General features: G+C 43.6%; 2 protein-coding genes across 5 annotated transcripts in view; one reads left to right on the forward strand and one right to left on the reverse strand.

The window, feature by feature from the left end:
* tap1 (transporter 1, ATP-binding cassette, sub-family B (MDR/TAP)) overlaps positions 1-20,668 on the forward strand; it is a 433,854-nt gene that overhangs the window by 396,671 nt on the left and 16,515 nt on the right. The window contains exon 1 of one of the 3 annotated variants that reach the window (XM_072692431.1): positions 18,949-19,054. The exons of 1 other annotated variant lie outside the window; for it this stretch is intronic. The gene's annotated coding sequence lies outside the window, so the exon portion shown is untranslated. Of the gene's footprint in view, positions 1-18,948; positions 19,055-19,187; positions 19,350-20,668 lie in introns of those variants that run through there. One more of the 3 variants, XM_072692432.1, reaches the window with a different exon arrangement.
* On the reverse strand, positions 525-14,381 carry notchl (notch receptor, like). 2 transcript variants are annotated; one of them, XM_072692426.1, is made up of 11 exons: positions 14,108-14,381; positions 10,837-10,981; positions 9,911-10,243; positions 9,536-9,750; positions 8,419-8,755; positions 6,822-6,976; positions 6,665-6,723; positions 4,860-4,989; positions 3,336-3,433; positions 2,178-2,512; positions 525-1,309 (listed from the first exon to the last, which is right to left on the reverse strand). In XM_072692426.1, the coding sequence occupies exons 1-11, from the start codon at positions 14,157-14,159 to the stop codon at positions 787-789; spliced, it is 2,382 nt and encodes a 793-aa protein (XP_072548527.1). In that variant the 5' UTR covers positions 14,160-14,381; the 3' UTR covers positions 525-786. The 2 variants fall into 2 exon arrangements, with proteins under 2 accessions (XP_072548527.1, XP_072548528.1); XM_072692427.1 differs by having other exon boundaries at positions 6,831-6,976; positions 14,108-14,380.

The raw sequence follows: 20,668 nt of genomic DNA on the forward strand, positions 1-20,668 counted from the left end.
AAAAGTATTGGGACGCCTGCTGATTTAAATGATTTTTCCAAAATCAAAGGATTTGGATAGAGTTTATCCTGCTTTTTATGGAGTAACTGTCTACTGTCCAGGAAAAAAAAAAACACTCTCAACGATTTTGGGGCATTGCTGCAAGGATTTGATTGCATTCAGCAACAATAACGTTAGAGAAGTCAGGATGTTGGATGCTTTTCACCTCACCTCATCTCACTTCATCATAACCCATCTTACCCAGAAGTATTGGATGGAGCACCACCATCATTCCAGAAAGCACAGTTCTTCTTCCACTGCTCCACAGCTGCTCAATTACTGGGGGGCTTTATACCCCTCTAGTCCACGCCTGGCATTAGGCAGCATGGTGCCAAAAGGTTCATGTTTGTCTGCTTCAGAGAGTCCTATTCCATTGGCAGTACTTTTCTACAGCTAGTGTGAGCTGAATGCACTTGTTAGATGGGGTGTCCACAAATATGTGGACATATGGGCTATATTTGGAGAAGAAATGACCTTTCACAAAGTGAAAATACAATATTTTATTCCTGGTCATTTTGCATTGGGTTGCGTTTACACCGTGGGAACATTTTTACCATTGGTGAAATGCTCATCCAATGTAAGGAGCACTGATGCTAAATGAAAACCAACAAGCAGAAAATATGTCCAACGTTTTTCCATAACAGAGGCGAGATATTTCATAGCATTTTAATGTATATTACAGTCCTTTCTACAAAACCAAATGTGAAAAACCATCGGCCCATCCCCTCCCCCGTCTGCCCCTGTCTCTCACATAACAGTCTGGATGGACGTGGGGTCCTTACTGACCACCTCACTTTGGCTCACCATGCCTTTTGACTCACAGCTTCTCTTATTTTCCTTCTCAGATTCTACCTGAGCAGGGCTGGCTACCGTCCCTGCACCTTTGCCCTCTTGGCTGGGGATTGTCTTAGAATGGGGCACGACCACTATCTCAACGTGCTCTTTGGCTTGTTTCTCTGGTAGGATGGGTGCGGACAGCTCGGGCTGGTTTCCACTGAACCGGCGCTGCAGCGCATGCTGAGTGCAGGAGAAGGAGCGCTGCCTGGGTGCTGGCTGAGGAGATAGGAAGTGGGGTGTTATGGGCCGTGGGACGTCCTGCGAAGTTTCCCTCTCTTCTTCTTCTGCTTCTGAAGTGACCTCCTGAAGCGTGCTGATTGGTCTTGAAGGGCGGCCAAGGATTCTGGGACTGACCAGTGCAGTGGCTGATTGGTTCGGTGGGGGGCGCCAGCTTTGAGGTGAGGCGCACTGCGCTCTGAGCATTTGCCAGTCACTGTGGAGAAGAGACATGAAGAGACTTGTTTTGTCCAGTTGAGTCCAGTTCTGTCAGCTGATAATGTGACTCATGCAAGAACACCAATGGACACCACTGTCCACTGACAGTGGACAAGAGGAACCTACACTCATATTAACCCCTCAACGTCAGTCCTAGAGACTCATTGTCCTGCACAATTTCCTTGCACCAATACACCTTGGATCTACAAGCCTAGTGTACTTGAACCTGCAACTGCGCAGTACAGGTACACGGCCTAGTCCATGGGACTCCTCAGAAAGTCCTAATTTTTGCTCTACACACCTGGGCCAAACAATACCATATGTCCATGTAACTGGAGAAGACCATTTGGGGGTCTCAAGAACAGAGCTGAGAACCACTGGCTGGATTTTGCAACTTACAATCCCGGTTTCAGGGCCTCTGCACTAAAGAGATGGAAATTGCTGACACTTTCCTAGAGCAGGGGTTCCCAATTTTGTTCCTTTGGACCCCCTGCCATGCACAGGTTCAAGCCTCCCCTGCCCCAATAGGTCTAATCCAAATCATCATCGAAATTTACCAGTCATAACTGGCATTAAACATGTCTGTAGTGGTTCCCTTTCCTGTCTGTAGAAACCTCCTAAGAGCACTTGTACTTGTACCACTTGTACCATGGTTGGGTCAGGCGTATTGCTAACTACTATAGAGCAAAAGTGTTGAGCGTCTGAGGAGTACCAAGGACTACACTGGGCTTTTCTTGAGACATTGTGAGATGTTATTAAGATGGGTCTGACTGGCATATACCTGATTAGACTTGATTGACCTAACGTCGGTCCTTCCTAAGCTCAATCAAAGGTTTTTATTATGGACTGTTTGATTAGCAGGTTACCTGGGTGGTGGCGAAGCCATGTCTCGGTGTGCTATAACCCCAGAAAAGGAGGCACTTCTGCCGGGAAGACAGGGAGGTGCGGCCACCCATGACGAATAAAGGTAAGCGCGGTCGTCCCACAGCACCTCAGTGGCTGGGTCCATTGGAAACGGACTGCGGTGGACTCTGTGGGCCAGTAGAAGCTCAAGCACCTGGTGATGCATGCCCTCCCGGGCCACATCTATGGGCCTTCGCCCTCGGCGGTCTGTCAGCTCCTGGTTTGCCCCATTTAGGAGGAGGAATCTGGTGGTCTCGTAGCAACCATGAAGGGCGGAGAGAAAGAGAGCTGTCTCGCCCTGGAGATGGCAGACAGTAGGTTTGTTATATAGCTGCTAATTCCACAACAGCCAAGCAATACTTAGCTAACTAGCAAACCGATCTGCTCTGAGGGTAAGCTCAGCTGACTTTAGTTAACCTTGTGAACCCCAGGTTTATTATTCTGTTATAGTCTATGTTAGTAATGTAGAAACTACTACGAATGATTTGGTACGTTTTGCATATTGTGTGGAGTCCCACAGGGTTCTATTTTAGGGTCTATGAAACTGCTGTCAGTTATGTTAGAGTAATGCTGTTTTGAGGGTGAAGAAGTGAAGTTTAGGCCTACATACAGGGCTTAAAGTATTAAAAGGTAGATGTTGCTAATCTTAGCTTGCTTTCTAAGAGATCTAATTTCATCTAACGTCGGTTAAATGCAAACATCTAGCTCTTCTTCAAAGTGTCCACAATTGGTGTAGACTGGTGCAGACTTCGGTTAAATCAGGGGGTAAATTAGGGGGTAGGAGTGATGGACCAGTACAATGACTAGACCAAGAGTTGACCATGTTGACCAAGAAGGCACATTTACAGGCTGAGGGCAAAATGAGAGGGCCTCAAGCCACTTCTGGGGTCTATCTTTGGACTTGCTTGTTTTAGAGAATTTTAGGACCCCTCAAGATGGTGGAAAGGATGCACCTAAAGCCAAATTCGAAGGGGAGGTCTGGGAATGCTTTCCTTTTCCTGCTTGATGTACTTGAGTGCTAACAGCTCACCCTGCCCCCTTGTGGAGAGTCTTAAACCTGCTAGGAGTGAGTATGTGAGCTGCAAAAGCAAAATTCCCTGAGGTAGTGTCTATTTCTTTACCTTGTGGTCCTGCAGATCCACCGCGGCGCCGTAGCGGATCAGCGTCCGAGCCAACGAGAGGTGATTTACTGAGCATGCCCAGTGCAGGGCGGACCTCCCTGGCAGAGAGAATGGATTTAGAGAGGAAGGAAAAAGAAAAGAAATAAAGGCAGGAAGGTTTTCACTATGTACCGAGAGACGGAGGGGAGACTGCGGGAGCGTTAGGGAGTCAGGAGCGAAGAGCCTCGAGGTAAGGAAGCCAGAGAGTGGGAGCGGAGTCCCTATGAAGAAGGCTGAAGTGGATGTGAGTGGAGATTGGTGGAACAGTGGCCGAGAGAGAGCGAGAAGCAGGGAAGGTAAATTTATTAAACATCTACACTGATTACGCTACGGCACGTTAACTTTGTTCAGAATCATTGGCGGGGATCAGGGGCTCTAAAAGGGTCAGTAAAGGAGATGCAGGGGCAGTTTGTTAAGAAGCAATGGGAGGCCCAAGGTGAATGGGATGGGGAAAAGGACAGAGGAAGAGGAGGAAATGGGGAGACGAGAAAAAGGAATACATTACTCCCCATCTACGAGAACAAACACCATCCATAAAGACCTTGAAAACCCCAGTCAGGAATCAGTGCTACTGCTTCATGTAGGTGACAAGCAATGGAAACCTCAAACCACACAAAATGTGAAGTAATCTTGCAAGAGGAAACTTGTACAGTCTGAGGCCAAAAGGACATGGGCTCAAGACACTCCGGGGGTCTATCTTTGGACTTGCTATTGTTTTTGAGAATCTAAGCGCCCTTAGGATGCCCCTGAGGCCAAATTCGAAAGGGGGAGTGCTTTCCTTTTCCTGCTTGATGTACTTGAGTGCTAACAGTCACCCCCCTTGTGGAAAGTGGTGGCTCAGTGGTTGTAGCACCGGGCTATCGATGACAGGGTTGTGGGTTCAATATCTCGCCTCGGCAAGCTGCCACTGTTGGGCCCTTGAGGAGAGTGGTGGCTCAGCGGTTGTAGCACCAGGCTATTGATGACAGGGTTGTGGGTTCGATACCTGGGCTTGGCAAGCTGCCACTGTTGGGCCCTTGTGGAGAGTGGTGGCTCAGCGGTTGTAGCACCAGGCTATTGATGACAGGGTTGTGGGTTCGATACCTGGGCTTGGCAAGCTGCCACTGTTGGGCCCTTGTGGAGAGTGGTGGCTCAGCGGTTGTAGCACCAGGCTATTGATGACAGGGTTGTGGGTTCGATACCTGGGCTTGGCAAGCTGCCACTGTTGGGCCCTTGAGGAGAGTGGTGGCTCAGTGGTTGCAGCACTGGGTTGTGGGTTTGATGGGTTTAATACCTGGGCTCGGCAAGCTGGGCCCTTGAGCCAAGCCCTTCACTCTCCCTGCTCCCAGTATATGAAGTTCTACCTGAGCTGTATGTGGTCTCTGCTCCTGACTGGAGCTTTTGAAGGCAAATCTAAGGAACAATCTAAGTGGTTGAAGCACTACACACACCAGCAATGGCTGAGCTAACCAAGCTAATCTTGTTCATGAGGAGAAAGGTGGTTACCGGTGTGGTCAGTGTTGTTGACAGGCACGCCGGCCCTCAGCAGCTCCAGTACCACCCTGTCCAGTCCACTCCTTACTGCACGGATCAGCACCACCGAGCCATCGGGACCGCACCACTGCACCGGGGCGGACTTTGGAGGGACATGGGGACAATGGGAACAATAGTTAATAGTTAATCATGTCCATTCTTAGGCTGTGCCCTGTTTGCATGCCTTTGTCTGAGGCTGCCTAGCTGTTGCTCAAAACGTCTGCTTGTAGAGTTAAGTCATTTAGCTGTGTTAATGTAATTACTGTCTCAGTACTGTCTCAGTAATTACCCCCTCTTGACAATCATTGCCCCCCATTGCCCCTTCACCCTGTCTTCTCACACCTTTTTAGGTATTGAAATGACCCTCTCCCTCCTCCCTTTCAGATGGTAACACACCACCCTCCTTGGAATCACACTTGGAATCCCTAATCCTAATGTTGGACAGTTTTACCATTTGCAAGACCCTGATCTAGCTTGGATTTCTGCCAAAACACGCTCACACATTTGCTTTAACCCGATTGATAAGTATTAGGGTTAACCATGAACATCAGATAAGACGTTTGGAGAACCGTTGGTGAGTATGGGGCGAGACGTGTGTGTATGTCAGAGAGGGGGACTTTGAGTTAGAAGGCCAGACCCCTTCTTCATAAGCATGTCTAAGACTGAGGGCTGGGACTGAGTGAAAGGGAGGAGACTTTAAGGCGTTAAGGCATTGGATAGGGGGGAGGAGGAGGAGCTTCAGTCATGCTGACAGGTTGTGGTTCTGGTAACTTGCTAATTGGTGACCAATTAATGCAAAAGTTTAGGTCAATAAATAATAAAAAAAAAAGTTATTATATATCTGTATATATGCATTATATAATAACTATACTATATATATATATATATATATATATATATATATATATATATATATATATATACTGTATATATATTATTTACTGGTGTTTTTTCAATTAATTTGTTGTATTATTAATTAAATAATGCTAAATAGTCCCACTTTCACACATTTAAGTTGCATTTGTGATTTGCATTTCAGTAAGTTCGAATGTAAAACTCTACAGACACAGGTTTAGTCAAAAATCTGACCTTTTAGATGACCAAGAAGAGGTCAGGCCTAGTTATTCTGCTGAGAAGGACAACGTGTGAGAGCAGCATTTTTGGCTTCAATACAGAAAGCTATCATTTTCTGCATTACTGACACTTTCAGTTTATGATATAAATATTTATCTTTTCATCATGAGTTATCATGATCCCAAATCAGTGCTTTTCTTTTTAATTATTACATATTTGCTTTCATAAAGTACCATAGATCATTACAGGAGTGCCATTTATATGTATATCATAATATTCTGATATATAGAATATATATATATATAAAATCATATTATCATGCCCTTTTAGACATCAGTCAAATCTCCTTAACTCATCATGTTAGTTTTGCCCTGTGCTACCACTGACTGGTGTGCTTGCTGCGCCTTGCACAGGGTGTAAGATAGGGCCCATAATGTTAAAACTGTTAGATACACATATGTCCTACTGCCAAACCCTGGTACTGTAATAAAGATAATAATAATAATGCTGTTAACAATCATACGGTGCCAATTACCTGCTGTATGTAATGTGATAGAATAATAATAATGTAATATATAGAATGATAACTTGCGTTTTTCATTAATAATTAATTTAATTAATTCGATTCATTTGTCAATCCAGTGTCATGTAGATTTCTCAGTGATCTCAAGCCCATAAGCTTCAGATAAATACACTGAACTCACATTGCTGGGGATTCTCTGTTGTGTGGGTGTGGCGTTCCTGTCCCACCGTCTTGGCGGAGCTGAGAATTAAAGGAAATGATCAAAAGGAGGAAGTTAATAAGGAAGCCGGGCAAACGAGAGTGCATGAGGAACTGTCCCTTCTCATAAAATGGAGCACCTGTCCCACCTTGCACGGGCGCTGGTTGCTGGTGATTGATGCTGAAGTGTTTCTGTGCTGGCGACCTGTGGTCACAGATTGTCCTGTTGATGTCTTCCATGGAGCTCTGGGTCATGTCTGTGTCACTGCCGATGTCCAGGTCCTTCCTAAGTGGCCTGCAGTCACGAAACGCCCGAGAAGACATTAGCAGTTTCCTCAGCAGCAGCTTATTTCAGCTCCAGAAATAGGGAGAGTAAATAGTAGCTTTTCACATCCTCTGCACGTAGTGTTGGAACAGGAAACGCGGTGGATAGGCTATTTTTGTCCTTGTTACTCGAAGTAGGGATGTTTTCATGACCTCTGATACGCGCTATACACTGTGTTTGAAGGTCACCCGTTCTGTTCACTGTCCATTTTCTGTTCATTAGGATGAAATAGGTGCTAATGATTGAATGTCACTTTTCTGTCGCCATCTACTGGACAACTGGACAACATCGGTACACCTAAACGTCACCTAAATCACCTAAAGTTCTCAACCTCTGGAAGCCCATAAAAAAACCTCTGGTGGTTCCAGACTTGCATTAATAAGTACTCTGACTGTAGTGAGTTCTGCACTTGTTTATGTGGTTTCAGACACTGATTGATAATTTACTGTGACATTAAGGGAATATTGTGTCATAAACGAGGATTATCAGCGGTTTCACTATTTCTGGCACATACTTTTTCCACCATGTGCTAATAGCAATTCAATCAGTCACACAGACGCACAGACACAATTAACACACGCGATTAATCTGCAAACTTTAGCACATTAATCTTTTTTTCATTCAAATTAGTCATCTTACCAAGTTTGGCCCCAACTTCCTCCCATATCTCTCTCTCTCTGCACGGTCTAGTGACATGTTAGTGGTTTTATTTGGTGATGTAAAAACAGATTACCCTTTATTTATGCTAAAATATGGATTAAATCTCATAACTAATCCTCATTCTATTCTGTGTTCAGCTTTGTCGTGTTCGAGGCTAAAATCTATCCAGCTATCTGTCTATCTGTCTGTCTGTCTCTCTCTCTCTCTATCTATCTATCTTAGACAGACACCTAGCTGGATAGATAGACAGATAGACAGAGAGACAGACAGATAGACAGACAGACAGAGAGATAGACAGACAGACAGACAGACAGACAGACAGACAGATAGATAGATAGATAGACAGACAGACAGACAGACAGATAGATAGATAGACAGACAGAGAGACAGACAGACAGACAGACAGATAGATAGATAGACAGACAGAGAGACAGACAGACAGACAGACAGACAGACAGATAGATAGATAGATAGATAGATAGATAGATAGATAGACAGAGAGACAGACAGACGGACGGACGGACAGACAGATAGATAGATAGATAGACAGACAGAGAGACAGACAGACAGATAGATGATGTGATAGTGGGAGGGGGAGGGAAAACATGCTATGACATTATTGGTTATCACAGTTTTTGCCCTTACACTGGTACACCATGATACAACCAAGGTGTTAGGAGGCGGGGAGAGGTCAGCACACTTTAATCAGGGACTGCAGAGAGAAAATGCTCATTCGCATCTGTGAGACTCACCGCATCCGAATGGCGTCCTCTCCGAGCGGCTCCCTCCTCTTCTTCCCCAGCTCCTTCCCTTTCTTCTTCTTCTTCTTCATGCCATTTCTGTCCTTCTCTCTCTCTGACCTGCTCCTGCCCTCGTGCTGGTTTGCCGAGCGCTGGGTCCAGGCTTTGCTGCCGTTGTTGTTGTCCGTGGCAGTGGACCTGTGGCGTACTCTCCCTCCTCCCTCTCTCCTCGCTCTCCTCCTTCTGAACCACACCAGCACCACCAGGCCCACCACAGCCAGCGCCACGACCATGCCCGTGGCCACGCCTACCACAGGCCACATCCAAGAAGGAGAGCCTTGATGGTTCACTGTAGACGAGACGGATGGGTCCTTCAACGTAAAGCTATGTTACACAATGTAAGGAACTGCTGACAGATTCAGAGGGGACACTATATGTCCAAATGTTTGTGGACACCTCTTCTAATGAATGCATTCAGCTACTTTAAGTTGCACCCATTACTGACACAGATGTGCAAATAAATACACACACACAGCTTGTCTAGTTCCTGTAGAGAAGCACTGTCAATAGAATAGGACTCTCTGGAGCAGGTCAACATGGACCTATTGGCACCATGCTGCCTAATGCCAGGCGTGGGCTAGAGGGGTGTAAAGCCCCCCAGCAGCATTGAGCTGTGGAGCAGTGGAAGAACTGTGTTCTCTGGAATGATAGTTGGTGGTGCTCCACCCAATACTTTTGGGATGGGTTGGGGAGCTGGGGATGATAAGATAGGGTGGTGATCAGCATCCAACATCATGGCCTTCAATCCTCACAGCAATGCTCCTCCAAAATGATCCTTGATTTTGGAAGAAACTATGAACCAGCAGGTGTCCCAATACTTTTGCCCATATAGTGTATGTATAGTGTCACTGTCGTGAAGAAATCTTGTATCTCCATTTTGATACAGTGAACTGATTTTGGGGGGCGCCATGCACTATGCTGTTTGTCACTTTTTGACATAATGTCAATCTGGCAGGTGCTGTTTACGTTGTATCAGAATATTATATGTATTTTATTATATAGAAATATTATGCGTTTGTTATGGTTTAAAAATGTTTAATATTTTCATAATCGTACAATCTGAACATACCACCTGGTTCCTCTGGGGTAGTCTCTCTCACTGTGATCTCTTTCTCGATGCCCCGGATGCCGATGATAGCTTGGATTTCGGTCTCGATGAAGGCAGGGGCGCGGCGTAGCTCCACCACAGCATTCAGGAAGTCCGCTGCCTCCGTTGCGTACGGGAAACAGGTGAAGGGCAGATGAGTGCACGGTCTGTTGTCCACTTGAAGAAACAATAGCGACCTGGAGAAGAGAGCCAAAGAAATTACAGCAATATTGACTTATGGACCCCTTAAAGCGCACCACACCCACCCACTGTGCATCAGGCTGTTTATTACCCCCTTTAGTAGAGCACCATCATACATCTTATACCATGAGAGCGCAGATCAAATAACCCCATTACCTGTTGCTCTTGAAGGTAGGTGCCTGTCTGTGCAGGTCTACCAGCTGCTGAGCATCCAGACTGGACAGGTCATCGCTGTGCTGGAAAGGCACCACCCCCCTCAGTTTGACACTGGTCTGGAGCAAGATGCTGAGAGCCCACAGCAAAGAGCTGTTCTGGAAGGGTCCCTTCTGGAAGGGGATGGTGGTCTGCAGGACCAAAGCTCCTTTGGCCCAGTTGGGACGCTGGCTTTTATAGCAGTCCAAGCCATCCCACCCACAGGAGGCTTTGTTGCAGCCATGCTCACAGTGTTTGTTGTCGTAGTGGTCCCGACAGTACTGGATGTGGCCTATCCTGAGACAGATGGGACATAGCAACCAAACGGTCATTGGTGCATGACATAAAAGCGAAGGTTTAAGCACCATCCCAGCTGGGAATGTCCATGTCCATGGATTCCATGTTGGCCTTACATATGGATGCCCACCAGGGTCCCACCAGGGTCAGTGATGGGGCGAAGAGGGGGTTGTACACTGGACAGTTGACCTAGATGGGACCCATGTGAGATTAGGGTGGGCTGTAATGTAATAGGGGCCCATTTGGGAAGCAACCCCACTCAGAGCCCACATGTGAGCCCCACATGAGCATGTTGGCCAGGTATAACAACTGCCCACTTCATTGGAAACACCCAACTTGTAGCTTACTTTTGGATGGTGGACATGGTGCCTCTCACTTGGTAGGGGGATGGTAGTGTGTGTTGTGCTGCTATGAGCGTATCAGTCACAGCTTGAGAGTGGTCCACCAGCCAAGAGCCGCTCCGTGGTCAGTAACTGGCCATTAATGAAGGGATAGAGGAAGTTGAAGCTACAAGGGAGGTGTTTCCAATAAAATGGCCAGTGATGTTATTTGCATTTACCCATAGAACAGTGAGTACAGAGGAGATTTCTTACTTGCAGGGCTCTTTTTCCTTCAGACAGTCGAAGCCGTCTCTCAAGCATTGCGATCCGGAGCACTCCTTATCACACACTCCATCTGCGAACTTGCCCTTACACATTTTGTCCACTGGACAGCTGCTCCATGGGTCACTTGGAGATGCTTTTGGTTTGCGGAGAGAAGAGAGATAAATGCCACATCACAATACGGACAAAAGTCTTGGGACACATGCTCATTTTCATGTTTCTTCCAGAATCAAGGGCATTTAAATAGCCTATCCTGCTTTCATTGGATTAAGTTGGATTTAAGATTTAATTGGATTATGGGGGGGATGCTTTATACCCATCTACCCCTCTAGCCCACACCTGGTATTGGGCATGGTGCCAATAGATTCATGTTTATCTGCTCCAGAGAGTCCACTTCTATTGGCAGTACTTCTCCACAGGGCAACAAGTGTGTGTGTGTGTGTGTGTATTTGCTGCATGTCAGCTGAATGCATTCATTAGAAGGGGTGTCCACAAACTTTTGGGATTGTAGTATATCTGGAAATGAGCAAGCCTAGAGATTTAACAGACCTGCTACCATGTAATTCATTGTTTATTAATACAGGGCTGCCTGCGGGTGCCTCGTTAAAGCTGCTGGAACAGGCAAAACTGAAGCTGAGAAATTGGGTCAGGCGTTGTAGAAGCTGTATGAGGCGTGCCCTTGGCCTGAGGAGCGGAGGAAACAGGAAACTCGGGGTCTGAACCAAACAGGACGTTTCCAGGAGAGGTGGACGGCAACAGGAAATGGAGTGGAATGGGAGCGGGTTAGAGTTGAAGGGCATCGACATGGTGATGAAGAACGTAATGGAGAGGGACAATAGGCTTACAGGTGTAGAGGACAATGAAGAAACGAACCCGATATAGACCCAAACAAACAATGGAAGCAGACGTTAGTTAGCGTGGGAGAGGCCTGAGAAGCACAGCAGGACTGAAGAAACGCCAAATGAAAAATCAGCAGACATTTACGGTATTTAGCTGACACTCTTATCCAGAGCAACTTACAAGGTTACTCCTATTACAGAGGTGGGCCAATGTAGCATTAGGAGTCTTGCCCAAGGACTCTTATTGGTGTAGCGCAGCCCAGTCAAACCGGGAATCGAACCCCAGTCTCCCACATGGTGTAATAGCTCACTGGCAGTTCACTGGCAGCGGTGTCATCTGTTGCGCCACACCAACCACATAGTGTGATGTAGTGTGAGGGTCCCATGTGTGGGTTGAGTAGCTTAAACCCATACCCCAGTACATATTGACTTCTACTGCAGTCAGAAACCCAGTGCACCTGTAAAAAAAACCTGTCCCTCTCCAGTATGGTGTCAGTACGATGGGGCCCTTCAAACCACATACCATTTACTTCTCAGTAATTACATTCGTTCATTCGGAAACAGTAAGGGAGGGCAATATCACAATATTTGATATAAAGTGCTGCAGATTGTGAGTATAAAGTACATGGGAGAATATCTGAATGGTAGTTTTTAACATACAAACCTATTAATGCATTATTTCTGCATGTTAAAATAACACATCTTTAAATATCATGATATTATATTTTTACCGTATCGCCCACCCTTAATCTCCATTTTTGACGTTTCACACTTTTTGACATAACATGAATCTGGTAGTTGTGTTTTACAATCTGTCAGAATTTCATAATGAATGGACCAATAGAAATGCTCCAACGTGACTTAAAATGAAATCATTTTACATTGACTTCTATTAAAAGTTAAAAAAGGTTTTTGCCTATTTTTTGGATACGAGGCAAAGACAATATTTATATTTCTTGTTATTCACTTATTTTTGTCTATTCCTTTTGTTTATTTTTTATGTGATGAGGTGTATCTGTTCATATCTGGCCTTTATGTATGTAATTCAATTTAATAAGAATGATTTTTAAAATCACACTGTATAAACAAATATAAGTGAAATAAATATGTAGACACTCGACTTTTCTAGGGTCTTTACTGTGGCCAAAATTAAGTTGATGCCTAATTAAAGATCTTTGTAATAAATTATAATCAATTATAACATTTTAAGATCAAGGTTGGTGTGGTGCAACAGATAACACCACTACCTGCCACTGAGTTACGACACCATGTGGGAGACCAGGGTTCGATTCCCGGTCTGGGTGACTATGCTGCGCTACACCAATAAGAGTCCTTGGGCAAGACTCCTAACACTACATTGGCCCACCTCTGTAATACGAGTAACCCTGTAAGTCGCTCTGGATAAGAGCGTCAGCTAAATGCCGTAAATGTAAATTCTGTTTAATGTTTATATTGTCTTAAGTAAAAATAAATAAATAAATAAAGTAAATAAGGAAAAAAGAAAGCCATCAATGTTGGCTCAGGGCCCTTAGGTGATTGCTTATACCGCTTATAGCAACAGCCCAGTTTATACCCTAATACTCAAAGAGTGCTTATTCAAAGTTCACCCTGCTTGGCAGCCTATCGTTTTAAGCTACACTGTGATTAACAATATTGACAAGTTGCTTGACTTTGACCAATTCAGGGTGTTTACTGTGGCCAAAATTAAGTTGATACCTAATTAAAGATCTTTGTAATAAATTAAAATCAATTATAACATTTTAAGATCAATTCAGTTGACTAATCACGTTTTGAGTGATTCACTGATGCTCTGTTTCTCATAATTTGATTGGTCCTGAGAGCCATCTTATATAGGGATTCCATGCCTATCTCAGTCATGTAATTTTGCATGAAATAATAACTAAAAATTCATATTTCAATCTTTTTTTTAAGGAAAAAAGTCACTGCTATGGTAACCACACATTCTTACTTGTGATTACTCTCACAATTACCAGTTTCTTAGATCCTAAAATAGAGCCCTGTGGCACTCCACAAAATATGCTTAACTGTTACCAAGTAATTCACAGTAGTTTCTGCATTAGAATTAATAGCAGACTAATAATAAACATAAAGTTTAATATTTACATTGTCCTAATTAAGTAGAAATAAATAAATAAGTAAATAAATATACAGTAAATAAAGAAAGCCATTAATGTTGGCTCCGGGCCCTTAGGTGATTGCTTATACCGCTTATAGCAACAGCCCAGTTTATACCCTAATACTCAAAGAGTGCTTATTCAAAGTTCACCCTGCTTGGCAGCCCATCATTTTAAGCTACACTGTGATTAACAGTATCAACAAATTGCTTGACTTTGACCAATTTTTTAATGGACATCTATTCATCCGTTTATTCAATCAATCACAGCAAGAAGATTTTGACTGACCTTGACCTGGTGCGCTGAACAGGATGAAAACCAGAGTCACCATCAGGACCATAATAAACGCTCTGCCTCTTCTTACTACTCTTTCCAGTGTTAACCACTTGTCCCCTGTGTGAACCGCTGACCCTGGCTGCCTTATTTGAGGTGTGTAGAGCCTTTCCTCCAGAGAAGAGCTCGTCCTTTTGAGCCTGGAGGTCTGCTATCTTAGCTCCTTTGCAAAACTACCCTGAACCGTTTCCACAGTTATGTCTACACATCTACACCCCCACCATCAACACCCACCCGCTGTTCTCTATCGTTCTGTTTCAGAAGCCCTGCGGATATCTGGACAACTTCCTGCCACTGTGTGGAAAAGAATAGGACTGTGTGTGTGAGTGTGTGTGTGTGTGTGTGTGTGTGTGTGTGTCCGGTTCTGACCAGTTTGTAGACTGTTTGATTTTTTAACAAACATTTAACTTGACCATAAGATCAATAAAAATGAGGTGAATTGTGTTTCAGTAAGCCCACCTTCACACACTCGTAGGGTCTCACTATAATACACTAAATGCATTACATTGACTGGAACGGGAATTCCACCCATTTTTAGAAAACGTCTGCTGGTTTTGATGTAAACATTCAGAGTGAGGTTTGGGGTGAAATGGTCCACTCCAGAAAATCTCACTAACTCAGGGCATTACTCCCACAATTAGCAGTTTCATAGACCCTAACATAGAGCCCTGTGGGTCTCCACAAAATATGGTATTAATAATTAAATAAATACATATTTATTATCATTATAAGAGAAAAGCAGTATATTATAAGACATTATAAGACATTTTTGCTTATATTATGATAAAATTGATAAAAATTATAAATTGCTTCAATTTAGTGGTTAAATCATTCAGAGTGGGGTTTGGTGTGAAATGGTCCACTGTAGAAAAGTGGATAAATATAGGAACCAGGGGTCCTATACTTAGCAAAGCATTACTCTCATAATTACCAGTTTCATAGACCCTAATATAGAGCCCTGTGGGACTTCACAAAATATGCTTAACAGTTACCAAGTAATTTACCGTCGTTTCTGCATTAGGATTAATAGCAGACTCATAGTAAAACTATGGTGTTTAAACGGTTAAATTTCTACATTGTGTTAATAACATATTTAGGTTAAAAAAGTCAGTAATTAAATAAATAATCATCATTAATGTGGAGCATTCAGGAGCCTTTGCTTCAATTCAAGTCATTCAGAGTGGGGTTTGGTGTGAAATGGTCCACTATAGAAAATCTTACTCCAATAGACCCTAAAATAGAGCCTTAATGGTATAAATATGGTATTAATAATTAAATAAATACATATTTATGATCCATCAATGTCAGTATAAGATATTTTTTGCTTCTGTTATGATTATCTGCTTCAAATTAGTGGTTAGTGTGTGTGTGTGTGTATATATATATATATATAGGAACCAGGGGTCCTACACTTAGCAAGGCATGGGTTTGGTGTGAAATGGTCCACTATAAACCTACTAACTCAGAGCATTACTCTCATAATTAACAATTTCATAGACCCTAAAATAGAGCCCTGTGGGACTCTGCTTAACTGTTACCAAGGAATTCACAGTAGTTTCTGCATTAGGATTCATAGCAGACTAATAATAAACCCATAGGGTTCAAAAGGTTTGATGTCTACATTGTCTTAATTAAATATTTAACTTAAAAAAGTCAATAATTAAATAGATAAATATTTATTAACCATCAATGTTGTCACCATAAGATAATTTTCTTCTTATATTGTGATTGGCTCAGGGGCCTTTGCTTCAATTCAAGTCATTCAGAGCTGGGTTTGGTGTGAAATGGTCCACTATAAAAAAAACGTACTAACTCATTACTCTCATAATTACCAATTTTATAGACCCTAAAATAGAGCCCTGTGGGACTCACACAAAATATGCTTAACGGGTAACAGGTAATTCACAGTGGTTTCTTTTTAGGATTAATATTAGACTAATAAAAACCTATGGGGTTCAAAAGGTTTAATGTCTACATTGTCTTAATAACATATTTAAGTTAGAAAAAAAGTAAATAATTTAACAAATAAATATTTATTAACCATCAGTGTTGTCACCATAAGATAATTTTCTGCTTATTTCATGTATGGCTCAGGGGCCTTTGCTTCAATTCAAGTCATTCAGCGCAGGGTTTGGTGTGAAATGGTCCACTATAGAACAACTCTGGGTCCAACCCGGAGTCCAGGGGTCCTATACTTAGCAGGCTACATAGGCTTGTTTTTAGCAGAACACCCTGCAGGTACTCCTCTGTCATGCCTGTTTTTTAAAAGTAGGCCAAAACTCCCTTCTTAGCGCAGCGCTTCCTGCATCAGGCAGTCCATCCATATCCATTTAATGCAAAAACCTCTTATACAGGAGCTTTATAAGCCACTAAAGGTCTGATACCCCTTCACCACCACTGTAGTAGAAATTTGATTAATCAAAACTGCAGCCAGGCGCTAACAACTCAGCAATTTTCCATAGGGGTGCTAATGGAAGTAAGCACTGTGCAGCAGTGAGCACTGTGTACGTCCACTCCCAGACTCTAGCCATGGCCTAATGAGAGTGTTATGCACGTCCACGAGAACTTCAGGAAGGGTGAGATCTTTTGAGGAAGTGCAGCCAATTAGAAGCTTTTCTCTCTCCACTGAATTGATGATCCAGGTAAAAGCCCAGATGTTTTGTCTTAGTTAGAACAGGGACAGCCTGTCCACCAATGATTAGAAGGAGTTGGGGAGGACCTTATGAGAAACACACTCTCCTCTCAGATGTCTTTTTGCCAGTGAGGACCATGCTGTTTGCTGCAGCCTGTGCCTCGAGCCACGTAGCTTCACCGTCCTCTGATGTGTCAGCTTCTCCATTGGACATTTGAATGGCACGAGGCAGCCCTGTGTCTGTGTCGAAGGTACGATGGACAGAACTGACCTAAGGGACATGTGAAGTAAAAAGAGGGGCGTTGAACTCTGACATGCACCCATTCATATGATTCATATGCACTTTAGTGTGCACACATATATATATACATAAACATTTGTATAATATATATATATATATATATATATATATATATATATATTATACTTATTCTGTTTCTCTTTTTATATTAATATTTGTAAGATATATAAATATCATATGACTGATTTCAAGGCCTGTGCCTTGACCACCACTCTTCACCGGTATTCTGCGTCCAGGCCACCTATGAATCCAAGCACGAATCCGAGGACACTGCTCTAACATAGCTGAGGATGCTTCACAAACTTCAGCTACTAATCCACTTTGCTCGGGTTTAAGTTTATTTTAAGCTGCTTCAGCTTTTCATTTCTTAACTAAAAAAAATCCAAAACCTGAAGAACAGACATAACCAACTTCACTTTTTATGCTTAAATAAGCTGAACGAAGCTTTGATGTTTGCTTACCTTTTTATTTAAAGGGTCTTTGTTAGCTACACCATGTGTCCAAATGTTTATGGACACCCTTTATAATGAATGCATTGAGCTTCTTTTCAGCTCAAGTAAGCAAGTGTTGTCAATAGAATAGGACTCTCTGGAGGAGATGAACATGAACCTATTGGGGTGTTCTAAAACTTTTGACTGGTAGTGTGTCAGCGTGTGAACAGCTTTGGCAATAGGGCTAGTTGTGCTATTGCCAGGTCACTTTGCATAGTTCGGACCATGCCTTCAGCTTTTGATGGTAGGGGAGGAGACTGTAAGAGAGGGGTGGAGTTCGGGTGGCTTCTTCGTTAGGGTAGGAAAACTACCCCCCCCCTCCCAGACAGGGTTAAGAGGGATGTGACAGGGTGGTTGCGCAGGTTGGAATTTATTGGACGTTAGATTTGGGGGTGGAGGGGCTTCAGTCATGCCCCCCCCCCCCCCCCCCCCCACACACACACACACACTATTGATTCCATTGATGCTTTTATGGGCCCAAACTCAAATAGGTTTGGGACCTTTGGGAGAGGGCTGGGTGTGAGCAGTAAAACAGGCAGTTACGCTGTTCAAAGTAACCATCATAACAGAAATATGGGTCAGTTACCTGCCATACTTACAGTACTGCTTTTCTCAGATGCTTGGTTGGTGGGATCCCTATGGATGATATAGCATCATATTTATGATGGGCTACATGCACATGAATGGCATTTAGCAGATGCTCTTATCCAGAGCGACTTACAAAAGTGCTTAGTCATTCTGGTGTCGACAGACCCTAAATTCAAGGCCTTCCATGACCCTAATACAAGCAATTTACAGCAATACTCAAGTCCTAGACCCTGAATGTAGAGATTACTGAACCGCCAGAGAAGAACAAGAAAGAGTAATGAGTGCAATGAGTAATGCTCCTCAACATTTGACCAATTAACCCAACTCATGACCCTTTAAATGGGTCACCTTCATTTGAAATCACCTTAATGAACGATATCCTAGATAATTGAAGTGTTTACCACTGGAATATCTATTTAAAATGCCAAGAAATGCTTTATTATAACCTATTTAACTAACCTTTCATTTATTCACTGGTTTCACAGCGGTTAGAGCTCTGGGCTTTTGACGACAGGGTACCTGGGCACCTACCTTGGTACCTGGGCCCTTGGAGTTGGCTGCCCACCACTCTAGGTGTGTGTGTGTGTGTTTTCACTCCCACAGATGGGTAAAATGTGGAGCACACATGTCGATGTAGATAGTACAGTGACAAGTACTCTCATCTTTACCTTTACTTTACTTGTTATTTGCATGCTGCCAACATGCCTGTAGTTGTACATTCGCCGTTTGGCCACACGGTGTCGCCAGATCGCACTGTAGCCGCTCCCCTGCTTTCCATGGTGGACTGCACACCCACAACCGACTGAAAGACTGACAACAGCGCCGTTTAAGCCTATTTTTCTGCTATTTTTCTACCGAGTCTGGCTGCTTAAAACATGTCATTTCTTCCTGTAAGTCTTATTGCAGATGTTTTATCTCTTTAAATATGTGAGGCTGCTTCTAAGCGGGGGATTTTCCCATCTGTTTCTTACTTTCGCTTTCGTGTTCGGTGGCCAGCTTTCAGCACAGAGCTGAATAGTCAGCCTCGTGTCGTCGTTCAGGCCTTTTTTCCAGGTTCATATGGAAATATCTTCATATTTCTGAAACCTGAACACGGTTCTAGCCACTTAGGACTAGGTCAGGTGAGGTGGGGAGCGTCGTTGTGCTGTTAGACAGGCCTACACCTTGTATTAGGTGTCTCACAACGTGAGTATCACTTCTAATGTCATGTAAATGAGCTACCTGTATCTGTAGCTGTGACTGTACACACTGCTGTTCAGGGTTATTGCTTTAAAAAGTAGTTATAGACTTTTAATAACTTTTTATTGCTTATATGACATGTAAAAGGCAAGGTTAGAGGATTTGCTTATGGTGGAGGTGGGTGTGGGGGGGGTGAAAGTGAAAGTAGCAAACTGCATTAAAAACAGGGTATAAATGTGTGCATATGAAATATTATTACCCTAAATATCCTGGTTTCTATGCAAGGCTTTCATATCTGTACCTGGAGCAATCTACCTTTTCCTCAGATCCATTTTAGTCCAGATTCAGCTACTAATCCCATCCGCTCGGGTTTAAGCTTAGTCTAAGGTGCTGAACTGCTTCAGCTTAAAACTAAAAACATCCAAATCCTGAAGAACAGACGCAACAAACGTCCCTTTTTATGCCGAAATCTATTTAAAGTGTTTTCATAAGCTACGCTGTATGTCCAAATACTTGTGGACACCCCTTCTAATGAATGCATTCTGTTTCTCTTAAGCTCAGATGTGCAAATGCACACACACACAGCTTGTCTACAGTCCTTGTAGAGAAGTGTTGGACTAGATTGGGACTCTCTGGAGTACAAGAACATGCTGCCTAATGCCAGGCGTGGGCTAGAGGGGTGTAAAGCCCACCAGCAGAATTTGAGCTGTGGAAGAACTGGGTTCTCTGGAATGAGGGTGGTGGTGGTGCTCCGTGCAGTAGTTTTGGGATGGGTTGGGGAGGAGTTGGGGATGAGGAGGTGGGGTGGTGATCATCATCATCCAACATCCTGACTTTACTAACGCTTATATTGCTAAATGCAATCAAATCCTCACAGCAATGCTCCTCGGAAATCTAGTAGACTAATCTTGGAAATCTAGGAAATCTAGTAGCCCCTGGACAGTAGAGACACATTTACTCCAACAAAAGCAGGATCAGCTCTTTTTAATCCTTTTGATTCCAGAAGAATGATGAACAATGAGCAGGTGTCCCAATACTTTTGTCCATATAGTGTACTTTCACTTTTACTTTTAACGTTAATATAGCCATTGCACGGCAGCACAGCAGAGTGTAGCTTCTGCCTTCAACACATCTGTGGTAGTGAACTCACACAAACGCACAAACTAGTGGCTAGGGGCAGTAAGGACACAAACACACACACACACACACACACACACACACACACACACATAGAGGTGGCCAGCCATCTCAGCACCAGTTAGAGGTGCAGTTTGTTCCAAAGCACCCCAGTTCTTGCTGGTACAGTGGGGCCTGTAGGCCACGGC

Source organism: Salminus brasiliensis, chromosome 1 (genome assembly GCF_030463535.1).
Source record: "Salminus brasiliensis chromosome 1, fSalBra1.hap2, whole genome shotgun sequence".
Taxonomy (NCBI): domain Eukaryota; kingdom Metazoa; phylum Chordata; class Actinopteri; order Characiformes; family Bryconidae; genus Salminus; species Salminus brasiliensis.